Here is a 12,221-nt window from a genome sequence, read left to right as displayed (position 1 = left end):
GGCCTGCGTCCGCGCTGCGCCCGCCCCTCCGTCGTCCCTCCGGCCGCCGCCGCCGTCCTCCCCCGCGGGAGACGCCGAGGAAGTGATGTGCGCGGGGCGCCGCCGCCCCTCCCGCCGCCGTGGCCGTGATGTCACCGCCGCGGGGAGGGGGCGCGGACCGGTGGGCGGGACCCACGCCCGGGGAGGGGCGCTGCGGAGGCCCCCAGCGCACCCCGGGGAGTGCAGGGGAGGGGCCCCTTTCTTCCACACCCCCACTTTGAGCCTGCTGGGCTCCGCCCACTGCCCGGGCCTTGGAGGCCCCCTAGCCTTTGTCGGGCAGGCGCCCCTCCCCCTTGGTGGTCTTGTCTGTCCCCTCCTCCCGTCCTGTCCCTGCACTGCCTCGCTGACTTGCACCTCTGCCAGTGGGTATGGGCTAGGCCAGGGATGCCCGGCTTTGGCCAAACCTGGGGCAACCGATGACAAACACGGGTTCTGCCCGGCTGTGGGACGGTGGGCAAGCCCCCACCTCCCTGCAGTGCTACCTCTGAGACCCTGGGTAACCACAGCACCCTCCCGACCTCTGAGCAATGGGGTGTAGCCAGCCCCCTCCTCCTGGGGCGGCCGTGCAGGCCAGAGTGGATCCAGGCAGAGCAGCCAGGCTGTGCCCCCACCCCACGGGGCGCCCAGCAGGCTGCCCTCCTACTCCTCCCCCGATTCCTGGGAGTCCCTGGGCCTGGGTGGTACAAGGTGGCTTCATCCACCCTCAGCTCTGGAGGTCTTGACGGCCTCCTCCCCAGCCGGCCAGGGCCTCGTGCTGGGCACACAGCAGCCCTCGCTGTCTGGTCCTGCCCTGCTGTCCTGTGCCCTCCCCTACCCCCAGTGCCAATCCCAATCCCACCCCTCCTGCTCTGATCAGGAGACTCCAAACCCTTGAAAGGTGGCTGTGACCCGTGGTAGGACAGGGACCAGTCCAGGAGCAGGAAGTGGGTGACATTCCTTTGGGGCTCCTCCCTGCACCCCAGGCCTTCCTGGGAGAGCCGCCCTAAGGTGAGGAACATGCCAAGGCCACCCCAGCCAGACCCTCGCAAAATGCAGCCCACAGGACAGCAGCTTCGGGCAAAGGAAAATGGAAACAAAAATAACCCCAAGATAAAAAAGGGTCTGTTGGTCCTGGCTGGTTTGTTTTCCTCTGGAAGACAGGCGGCAGGGAATGAGAACCATCTGTGCCCTGGCGCAGCGCGAGGGCTCGCACACCCCTCCCGCCCTCCCCACAGTGACCGCAGGAGCCGGGCAGGGCCTTGCTCCCAGCCTCGGCCCAGGCTCTGGCCCCGGCAGGGCGGGTGGGGGCCGGCTGGGGCACCGCCCTCATTTGGGCAGAGAGCGGCCTGCGATTCCAGCTCCGGGCTTCCGGCTGCCTCTTCTGGGCACCCCTGAACTGGCACCGTCTAGGGCAGGGGCTGCCATGGGCTTCAGGAGGCCCACAGAGGGCTCGCAGTGGCAACCTTGTGTCGTTGGCCCGTGGCCTGGTGACAAGAAGGCCCCATGGTGGTGTTACGTGAACGGAGTGAGGGAGGGCCTTGTGGCCCCACAGCAGCCGCCGCTGGGAGAGCATCTTCTCCTTCCGTGAGGCAGGGTGATGGGACGGGAGGGTCCTGCCTTCATACCAGAGCTGCAGAGATTCCCGAACCCGCTGAGCTGGGCCTGGAGGCCGCCCCGTCACGCAGAGCACCTCCTGTCCAGGGACCCGACTCTCTCCTGTTGAGGGAATCCACGAAGGGCCCCCCGAGATGAAATGTGACAAGGGCAGGCGCCAGTTGACAAGCCCGACACGCTTTGCCTGTATGGAGAAGGGATGTCCTGGGCTCCAGCTCTCTGTCACCACCTTCCCCTGGCACTGGGCACCCCTCCCCTCCCATCTGCTCTGCTCACCTCTGCCCGTCCTCCTCCCGGGTACTGGCTGCCCATGCTCTCCTGGTCGCCACACTACACACCATCCTGTGTTTTCCCCCGTGCCCCAGCCAGGGCAGCACCCTCCCCCAGGGGCCAGGGCACACCCCTTCCATCCCTGGCCAGCCTGATTCCCTAAGGGACATTAGAGGGAAGACAAGCATTTCCCATTCCAGTCGCTTCCTTCTAGCCCCAACCAACTGCACAGGGAGCAGGGAGGGGACGTGGACAGGGCTTCCGCAGATGGCGGCACTGCCTTGGGCGGGGAGGCCCCACCTCCCCTGTGCCCGGTGAGGGGGTCCGGCCCCAGCCGCTGGACTCGCAGCGCCCAGGGCTAGTGTGACTCCAGCATACCCAGGGCCCTGCTCACTGGCCGTCATCGTTGGTGCCACCTCTACCTGTGGGCCCTGCCCCAGCTGGCCTGTGGTCGCCGGGCCCTCCCTGGCATGCACCACACCCCCATACGCCCTGCTGATTCACAGATGAGGAGACAACGGTGACTGGCCCAAGGTCACCTGGCCTGGCAGTGGGTGGGGAGCTGAGGCCAAGCTTTGGCTTCCTGACCTGTCGTCCTGGACAAGCCTCTTGGCTAGGGACAGTTGCAGGGTCCTTGGCTGAACCCTGGCAGTGGGGGCCTGGGCTCTGGAGGGAGGTGGACACTCCAGGCTGGTGCGGTCCCCTGGGTGAGGACCAGGCAGGAAAGGCAGCCCAGGGACAGAGCAGTGGCCCATGGGCCTCCATGGGGCACACAGCCTCGAGGCCTTGCTGAGGTTTGCCAGGGCTAGGGCTAGATTGGAATGTCCCTGTGGTGGGGGTGGCAGCCCACGGCCTCTCAGACCCTGGCTTCCTCCTGCTCCCACCCCCTGGGCCTCATCCCCAGCGGGCGGCTCCTGCAGGGCCCAGGTTCCCCCAGGTGCCCTTGGCTGGGGGCCGAGCCCAACCCGGGGACGTGATGGCTCCTGGCCAAGCTCTGCGTGGATCCCAAACTGGGCAGGGGGACGGGGTCAGGGAGGGAGGGCCACACACACACACGTAAAAAGGATACTCAGTGTGACCGCTGTTTCTTAATAATCTCAAATGAAGAGAACACTTGGTTTTACCACTGTTGCGAAATAATCTCGTTGCCCTGAGAAAGGGCTTATTCTTCCTCACAGTCGTGGGCCCGCGTCCCTCCCTGTGGCCCTGAGTCCCATTACAGGGTCACCCGCTGCCGCCCTGGAGGGTGGGGCCGCAGGGGGGTAGGTGGGCCGGGAGGAAGCGGTCTGTCCCACCCCTGAAGGCCTGAGCGCCTCGCTGGGAGGTGACTCGCAGCCCGGGAAATAGCTCAAGGCCACATGAGGCTGCTCGCTGCCCACGTCAGCTGGGACACCTGGCCACGCTGCATTCCCGGGGCACTCGCTGGCAGCTACAGGCTGTGTCCCAGGCCATGTCCCCAGGGCCTGTGGGGGCAGGCAGGGCACATGGGAAGTGGGCACACGTGGACCTGGCCCGTGGTGGTTCGTCCCGGACCTCCCCCCACCCTGTGCCCCGCCAGGCCTGACAGACGAGCGATGACGTGAGTGCCGGGGAAATGCACGTGTGCGAGCGTGCAAACACACGCACACGCACACGCACACGCAAAGGGACAGTCTGTTCAGCTCTGGTCCTGAGGGCGGCCCCAGGCACCCCACGGCCTTGGGCGTGTGGCAGGAGAGCAGTGTTTTAACATCGGCCAAACCAAACAGAACTGGGAACAGGAACCCGCCGCCCCAGTAAATCCTACCCGGCCTCCACGGCAAACAGAAACGCAGCTGATTTCTCCCTTTGGGGGCTCCTGCCCACCACGAGCACCCCATTCCCTGGGCAGGAGAGTGGAGGCATCTCCTGGGGGGCTTGATCAGCCCAAAAGGAAGCCGTGCAGGGTCAGAGCCAACGCCTGCCAACCTCACAGCCACTCGTTTGCTTTCCGTCCCCGCTGCCCGTCTCGGGTCGGTTCTCGGGACGCAGGTGGTGAGGCGGGGTCTGGGTGCACGCGCTCCCTCCAGGGGTCTCCAGGCTTCCCACGGACCACCCCTCGCTCACTGGCATCCACATCGGAGAGCAGCTCTCTGGGACTTCCGTGGGCCTCCTCCCTGAGGGAAACTGAGGGAGAGGTTGTGGGGCTGAACCACGGCCCCTGCCATTGCCACGGAGCCCAGAGTTGTGGGCAAGAAGACCGGGTCCCCATGGGCCTTTGGAGAGATGGCAGTGGGACCTCCCTGCTGCCACCCCTGGGCTCCAGGCCACAGGTCCTTCCTGCCAGGGACAGGGCTGCATGTGGAGGTCCGAGGCTCGAGTGTGCACTGCCAGGAGCAGGGCACCCTCCCTTCGCCAGGCGGTGCCCCCGGCTGACGCTATGCCCCGCAAGTTCAGGGTCACCAGCTCACTCCCTGCCTCTTTGGTGAACGTGGGCCCCCAGTATGATGCCATGTGGTGGGGGCCCATGCTGGGGCCCAGACATGCCACCCCTGTCCGAGGGGGTCCTGGCTGAGGCCCTGTGGCTGCCAAGGCAAACCCATACCCAGAAAACGTATGCAGGACAGAAGAGGCCCAGCGTGGTTGAGGGGGGCTCCACTGGGATCCCAGCCCTCCCAGGGCTCAGTGCCGTCCGGCCGGGCACTTGGGGGCAACGGCAGCTGGACTGAGCTCGGTCGCTAAGAGCTCTCACCTCCATCTCTGCCACCACGGCCACTTTGTGAGCCTTGGCCGGCAGTGTGGGGATGCTGCCCCGCAGGCCGGGCAGTGCCGTGTGCTCAGTTGTGCGGGATCTTCGCTCGCCGCTGGAGGCTGAGCTCACCGCGGCCTTGTGGGGACTCCCGGAGGGAGACTGAGCTGAGGTCTCGGTCTCCGTCTCTGCTTGCACTGAGCCACCCCCAGCCGAGGGGGCCTCCCCTCCTCCTGCAGCGCCCCGTGAGCCCTGGGCAGCCAGAGGCACGAGGTGGGCACCTGCCCTGCAGCCACACCTCCTGCCCCCCACTCCATTTCATGGCGGGCCCTACTGGGCCTGCCCGTGGCTTGGGGGTGGTGCTTGCTGCCTCCTGCTCACCCCTGGCCAGGTGCCCGTCTCTCCCCGGGGCAGCAGCACACCAGGACTGGGTTTCCAAAAGGCGTGTGTCGCGGTCTGCCTGGGCTGCCGGAACAAACCACCACAGCCTGGCGGCTCTAGCGGCACTCAGTGCTCACGGTCCTGGCGGCTGCAAGGCTGACATCAGTCCTGGCTGACTTGGTTTCTGGTCAGGGCCTCTTCCTGGCACAGGCCACCTGCTCACTGTGTCCTCATGCGGCCTTTCTGGCGCTTCCTCTGCCAAGGACACTAACTTCCCAGACCAGGGCCACCCTCACGCCTCCGTTTAGCCTAATCGCTTCCTTACTCCAAGTATGGCCACACGGGGATGGGGTAGAGTTCAGCATATGCATTTGGGGGACACGTACATTCAGCGTCAACCTTTCTTCCAACCCCGGGGCCTGGGCTGTGAGCCTCCCACTGGGGCTTGCCACAAACCCCACCAGCCGGGCTCCCCCAGCCCTGACACACACCCCCCGGCAGGTCTCCTGGCTCGTGGGCCTGGGCGGGGCTCCCAGCCCTGCAGCCCCGCCTGCTGCTCAGTCTGGCCCGCCCTGGGTCCGCCCAAAGCTGGCAGCCTCCCGGTCACCAGCAGATGGCCAGAGCACGGGCCAGGTGTGGACTGTGCCACCTCCCTGGCCCTGAACAGGCCCACCCGGACCCAAGCGTCTCCACCCCGTGGTGGGAGGAGCAACAACCGGCTTTTGCTTTGGAGGGGAAGCCCAGGTGCACCGGCCACTGACGCTCTCAAACTCTCACGCACGAGGCAGGTGTCAGAGTGTCTCCAAGCTCCCGCCCGTCACAGCCCGCGAGTGCACAGCAGGCACGCCACTGCCGCCCGGGGCCACCATGCTCTGGGGTGCTCTGTCACCCCGAGGCCTCCTGCTCCGCCGGCCCAGCACCATGACCTCGTCGACGGACTGGATCCACGTGACGCTCTGGAGCCTGTCCAGGTGGTCTGGGCTCTGGCGTGGCCCTGGGGCAGAACTGTCAGTGCACCGGGTTGTCTGTGTCATGTCCGTCTGGTCACGATGACAACGCACCACATCACGGGCCTCAGACGGTGTCCCTGCAGCCACGTCAGTCTGCACCAGGGAAGATGCCACATCCCGAGCCTGTCAGGCTCTCCGCAGGCTGCGGTCACCCCAGGATCTGCTCAGGGTGGTCGGGGCCAGACTGATGCATTTGGCCGGCTTGGTGGCACCAACCCCTGCATCTTTCAGACCCTGAGGATGGCGCCAGCCAGCGCCGTCTCCCTCCCCCGAGGGGAAACTGTTTTTCTCTACACTCTTGGCCAGGGAGGGGCGTGGTTTTTCAGGCTTCCCTTAACCTTCCCCACTGTGATCACAACGGTGGCTCTTAGCCCACAGACCAAGGACCCGACTGACGGTGCCGACAGCCCAGTGTGTCCACCCCGATCACGCCTGCTGCGCGGGGCACGACCACTGAAGGCCGGAGCCTGGGCAGAGCTCCGCTAATTGCCGCTCCAACAGAGGCCCGTCTGTGAGGCCGTCCCCGGTCTCAACCTGACCCTGCAGTCCTTCAGTGTCTGGTGGCCCGCTTCCCCAGTGCAGTTACTAGAAGTCCCCGTGGAGAAGGGCTGGGGTGTCCTTACCAGGCATTTTGTCCTGTATGTGCCAGAGTCTTGTATGGCCCTTGCTCCCGGCCACCTCCCCAGTCAGCGGGTTCCAGGGCTGAAAACTGGCTCAGGTCCTAACCCGAGCAAAGATTGCGACGCCTCAGTCTCCCATCCTTGACGTGCTCTGTGGTGCAAGTGGACAGCCGCCCTCTCCCCCGCCCAGGGACACCGCGTTCTGTTAGCTGGCTCCACAGCTCTCCCAGGGGGCCACTCCTCTGGCCCTGCCATTAGCTGTGACATCTGTAACCTCCTGGCTGTTGGCATTTAAGTGCCACCCTCTGGCTTCTGTTATGTGAGGGCCCCTCTCTCTGTAGCTATCTGTAACAGCCCCTGGCCTGCGGGGGTCTCCCATCAGCCTTGCTGGCCATGCCTGGTGTCCTTCTGGCCAGCACCAGGCACATGGCCACGAGGACGGTAAACGGGCCTACCCGTGATGCACGGTCACCTGGCAGGTCCTTCTGGGCGTGTGCTCACGGGACGCCCATGAGCGGTCTGACGTGCCTGGGTCTCAAGAGAAGCTCTAGGCGCTGGAAGCCAGTGTGGAAACGCCTTTGTGTTTCGGAAGGAAAATGTTTCCCGACTTAGAATTCTGTACCCAGCCCAGCTGACCATCCTGCCGCTCGCACAGAGGGTGGAGTGAAGACGCCTCACGCACAAAGCCACCTGCGGGGTGTGCTCCCCCAAACAAGACGTCAACCCGGACAGAGAGGAGGGCACAAAGATAAGAGGAGGTTTCCCCGGAGTACTGGGAGCCCTCGGCATGACGGGGAGGTGCCGGGTGCTGCCCTGCAGCTGGTGTCAGTCCGGTTTGGAGCAGCTGGGAGGACTCTGGACAGATTTCTTCCAGAAGACGAAAATGATAATGCCTGCCTGGTACGTCTGCACGTACGGAGATTTAGACAATTGGAAGAAAATTGAGGTTGAGTTAGTCATAAGCACAGAAAATTACATAATCCAGGGGGGAAAAGGAGGAAAAGTATTTATAGGATCCTACAGGGCTCAGCTGTAAACAGCATTTTTGTTTAAACTCTCAATGTTGATTTTGCCAAAGTTGATGCTTCGACACTCCCACCGCGGGGGAACCGTGTGCGGTGGGACGTGCGGAGAGGTGGGGCACACGGCACACCCCCAGACTGGGAAACCAGGCAGCCGTGGCATGAGCACGCTTTTCAGCCGGACCGAGTGTGTGCCAAGAGGAGCAGCTAAAAAGCTGAGCGCTCGCCTGCGGGGAGGGGAAGCCGCCTTGGTTTTCATAAGAAGCCTGTAGCGTCTGTTGGCTGCTTTGCAAGAACACTTGCACTACAGATTTATATCGTTTGCCCCGCTGGGTCGGGGGAGCCCCCACAGGGGCCTGTGCGAAGGGCGGCACACTCACTGGGCCTCGCCGACTGCACGGACAGAGCAGGGGCCGCTCGCCTGAGCAAGGCTGGGCCCCCCCACAGCGCCTGCCCACAGCGCTCCCCGGACAGGAAGCGTCAGGCTGCGGGGGGCTCCGTCTGTGGCTGGGGAGCAGGGCTGCTGGGGGGTGTTGGCTGCAACTGCTGTAGAGCATGGGGGCCACCGCCTGAGCCTGGAGCCGGGGCTAGCCCAGGACGGGTGGCAGCAGGGCCCGCATGGGGCTGGGGGCATGTGGGTGCTGTGCGGTTGTCTAGGCTCTTGTTAGGAGCACTGTAAACCCTCATGAGCCCAACATTGCGGACAAGGCTCTGGGGGCTGTTCCTCCTGGTTAAGGAGCGGGTGAGCACAGGAAAGTGCCCCGGGCCGGGTCCCGGAGAACAGCAGCGTGTGCAGCCGTAACGTGGCACGGGCACTCAGCCTAAGGCCTGAGCTGTCAGAGTCAGAAGTGCATCCGTGGGACCGTGAGCTGGCCATGGCGGCCCTGCCGTGGCTTAACTCTGGTAGCTCAAAAGTGAGTTTCCTGACCCTCGGGGCCGTTTGGCAGAGAGAGCGAACCCCAAGCTGCCGTGCAAGGAGATGCCCCGTCCTTCTGCCGAGAGGGCCCATGTGGCTGCAGCGGCAGGTCGGAGAGCAGAGGAGGTAGACAAGGCCAGGACCAAGGAGGAGCCAAGGGGGCCCTGGCAGCACCGGGTGGAGTCCCAGGTCTGGGGGGAGAGTTGTTTTAAAGCTCAGAGACCCGTCTGCATTGGCACATTTCCTGTTAACAAAGAAAAAGGTTTTCATTTGTTTTGATTTGTGGTGCTTTTGGGGTCTGACCTCAACATCATCTCAGAGTTTGCATTGGAGGCGCTTTGAGGGGCCGAGATGCTGAGGTCGGGGTGGTGGGCCAGGGAGGGCCGGATCTGGACAGGGATGGGCTGCCCGGCCCCCGGGAGCTTTGCTGGGTCTTGTTCTGCCACTTAGGGGTTGTAACCCAGGGGAGAGCGGTGGGGACGGGACGGCCCAGACACTCGCGGCAGAAATTCCGCCTGCTCCCTGCAGGTTCCAGACTGCTCAGCCCTGGGCCAGGCGGACTTGTTCCTGCTTCCCTGACGTTGATGACAAAGTCACCCTGTGTCCCCTGCACCTTGCCCAGGGCGGCACACACCTGAGCCCCAACCACATGTGGGAATAAGCCTTCGGGTGCTGGATGCTTGGAGCCCCAGTCACGGCCCTCGTCTGTGATCGCTGGACCCTCCTGGCCTGTGGTGGCCAAGGCAGGTGGAGCAGGGGTGACCCTCACCCTCACCCTGCCAGCAGGGCTGGGAGCCCCCTCCAGCTGCTCTTGCTGGGGGCCCTGCCCTGGCCCAGGAGGCCACACCTCGGACAGTGCTGAGCGCTCCCCAGGGGCCCTGTGTCCCAGCTGCCTCCCGAGGGGCAGGGGCACCCCCAGTGTCCCAGCGGCCAGGCCCCTCACATTCCTCGCCCCAAATCCAAATTTCCTGACACCAACGGGAGTTTCTTGGCAAAAGTTTGCTTCTCCAGAGTGCTTTTCTGGGTGGGAGGGACACATCTTCTTGGGGGTTGGCGGGAGGCCATCCAGGGTGACTCCCCAGCCATGGCGGGGAGAGGGCGCCACCTGCTGGCACCACCCACGCCCTCAGTAAAGCCGGGAGGGACCCTGGATTTTCAGTGGGACAGGGGCCTGTCTCCAAGGGACTTCGGCCCCCCCAGGCACCTGCATCTGGAGCTGGGCGGGAGTGGGGACAGCATGCCCCACCCATTAGCGCCCCTAGTTGAAAATTGAAGTCTGACGCCCAGAACTGCGAGATGCTACGGCGGAGGGACCCGGAGAACGGGCAGCCTGGCGCCCACAGCCCTCCCGACGCTGCCCCTCGAGGGAGCTCCGACCCCACCCAGCAGCCGGGTGGCTTTGCGTGGTTTGAGTTTGGTGTCATTGGACGTGGCGGGCTTCTCTGCCCCGTGTGCCCACCCCCTGCACTGAGTGTCAGAGGCAGCTGGCTGGGAGCCCTGCTGGCCGCAGTGGGGGTCCCCTGGGGAGGACGCAGAGAGGAGGGGAGCAATGAGCTGGGAGGGGCCGCACCAGTGCTGGGGTCTCCAGCTGCCCCGCCCCTCCCTGCTGTCCTGGGCAGGTGGTGGGGGCGGGGCAGGTCCCTACCCCGTTCCGCCCTCACCTGGGCGGCCCTGGCTGCCAGGAGCCCCCGGGGGAGGAGCCGGCACAGACGCCGCCGGTTTCTCTGGCAACGACCCTCCCGTGCGGCTCTGCTGCACCTGAACGCGCCAGCTGGGCCTCCCCAGGGCGCCGGGTCCTCGTCCACGGCTGCCCCACGGACAGGGCGGCCTGGAGCCCTCCGGCCGGTGAGTGGGGGTGGGGGCTCTTCCTGAGCTCCCCCCTAGTCTGCCCCGAGCACCTGGGCAGGGGGCAGGGGGCTGGGGCAGGTGGGAAGGGGGTTTCTGCTTTCTTTTCTCTGTGAACTTAGCCGGGCACAGACTAGCCACCCTCCACTGTCCACCTCCCCTGGGGAGGGGTTCTCCCATCTGGGGGCTGCCTCTGTGGCCTTGGGGCCTGCTCAGCGGGAAGCCAGGTGGCCCCGGGAGTGGGATTCCGCCTCCCTGCCCACTGGGCAGCCCTGCCTCTGGGCTCAGGTCCCGCTGCGAGGCCCTGGAGCTAGACTGTCATCTAACGAACTGTCTCAGTTTCCCCGTCTGTAAAATGGGGGTAAACACTGCGAGGCCCCTATGGCGCCTGTGCCCGGCTCTGCATTTGCCCCACCTGGCAAGTCCATTCCCCGACCACGGCGTGGGGGGAGGCTGCCCCGGCCAGGAGGGCAAGCTCAGCACGGACACCCCCAGCGACCCTCCTGGGCAAATGGCCTGGCCTGCTTGGGCCTGTCCTGCTGGAAGGTTCCGGCTGGGCGGTGTGGGTTAAACGTTGGCAGCTGGCAGGAAGTGGCCCACAGCTGTGCCCTCCCAAAAGCTGTGGCCACCAGGGGGCCCTTCAGAGCCACCGCGGGTGGTTTTGGTGCCTGAGGTGGGGGTGTCTGTCCACAGGCTCCTTTGCTGGGGTAGCAGCTTCGGGGCTCCTGTTCCAGGGGGTGCTGAGGAAGGGTCTCTGTCCTGCAGTGTGACAGTGCCCTCCTTGTGGGCAGTTGTGAGGAGCCCAGGGTCGCCCGGGCAGCGGGTGGACACAGGGCCTGCTGCCCCGAGCGGCCGCTGGCTTAGGAGACGCTGCTGTCCACGGCTGCCTGCAGTGGGGCGCTGGGCGCCGTGTGCAGCAGGGGCCGGGCTGCTGCTGACCAGGCCTGGCCGTGGGGACAGGAGGTGGCAGGCTGGGGGCCCTGTGCTGAATGGGCCTGTGCTGCGGGGTCCTGCCGCCCCCACTCCTTGTGGGCACGTCTGCGGGTGTGTCTGTGGCAAGGTGGACAGCGTGTCCTGGGCTCCTGTGCGGCTTTCGGGGTCGATTCCTGGTTGCCCAGCAGATGGGCTCGTGGGGTGGGCTGGCAGGTTGGGGGTGCCGCAGCTGTGACCTCCCTTCCTACACGCGGCTCCTCTGGCAGTGGTGCCTGCTCCTCGGAGGGCAGAGCCGCCGGCCCGTGGTTTCTCCCGGCCTCCTCTCGCCCGCCAGCCTCCTCTCGCCCACCAGCCTCCTGTGGCCCACCATCTGGCTTCCCCAAGGGCACCCTCCTCCCAGCGTCTTCCCCAGCTGTGGCTATTGTGTCACCTGTTCCCGCCTCGCATCTGCCCTCTGTGTGGCCCGAGTCCCTGGGGCCTGACCAGGCTCCAGGTGTCCGCCGGCCTCCCTGGGCAGCGGCTGGCCAGTGGGAGCCACCTGCAGCCGCCCAGCGTGGCCGAGGCCGGAGGGACAGGCCACCCTGACTCAGACACTGCATGGGCTCACTGCGCTGCAGACCTGGTGTGGGGAGTGTGCGTGCATTGCGTGTTATATGTGTTGTGTGTGTTATGTGTGTTGTATATTATGTGTGTTGTGTGTGTTGTATATTATGTGTGTTGTGTGTTTTCTGTGTGTTGTGTGTTATGTGTGTTGTATATTGTGTGTTTTGTCTTTTATGTGTATGGTGTGTGTTATGTGCTAAGTGTTGTGTGTTGTGTTATGTGTGTTGTGTGTTATCTGTGTTTTGTGTGTTATGCATTATGTGTGTTATGTGTTGTGTTATG

General features: G+C 64.9%; 1 protein-coding gene across 1 annotated transcript; it reads right to left on the bottom strand.

Moving 5' to 3' along the window:
• Positions 1-60: 60 nt before the first annotated feature.
• Positions 61-2,302, bottom strand: LOC123645911. The gene is made up of 2 exons (XM_045562439.1): positions 2,281-2,302; positions 61-1,734 (listed from the first exon to the last, which is right to left on the bottom strand). Exon 2 carries the CDS (start codon positions 1,035-1,037, stop codon positions 132-134), a length of 906 nt encoding a protein of 301 aa, XP_045418395.1. The 5' UTR covers positions 1,038-1,734; positions 2,281-2,302; the 3' UTR covers positions 61-131.
• Between the last annotated feature and the right edge of the window lie 9,919 nt (positions 2,303-12,221).

The sequence above is a fragment of the Lemur catta genome, chromosome 10 (assembly GCF_020740605.2).
Source record: "Lemur catta isolate mLemCat1 chromosome 10, mLemCat1.pri, whole genome shotgun sequence".
Lineage (NCBI taxonomy): Eukaryota > Metazoa > Chordata > Mammalia > Primates > Lemuridae > Lemur > Lemur catta.
This window is presented reverse-complemented; position numbering and strand designations above follow the sequence as displayed.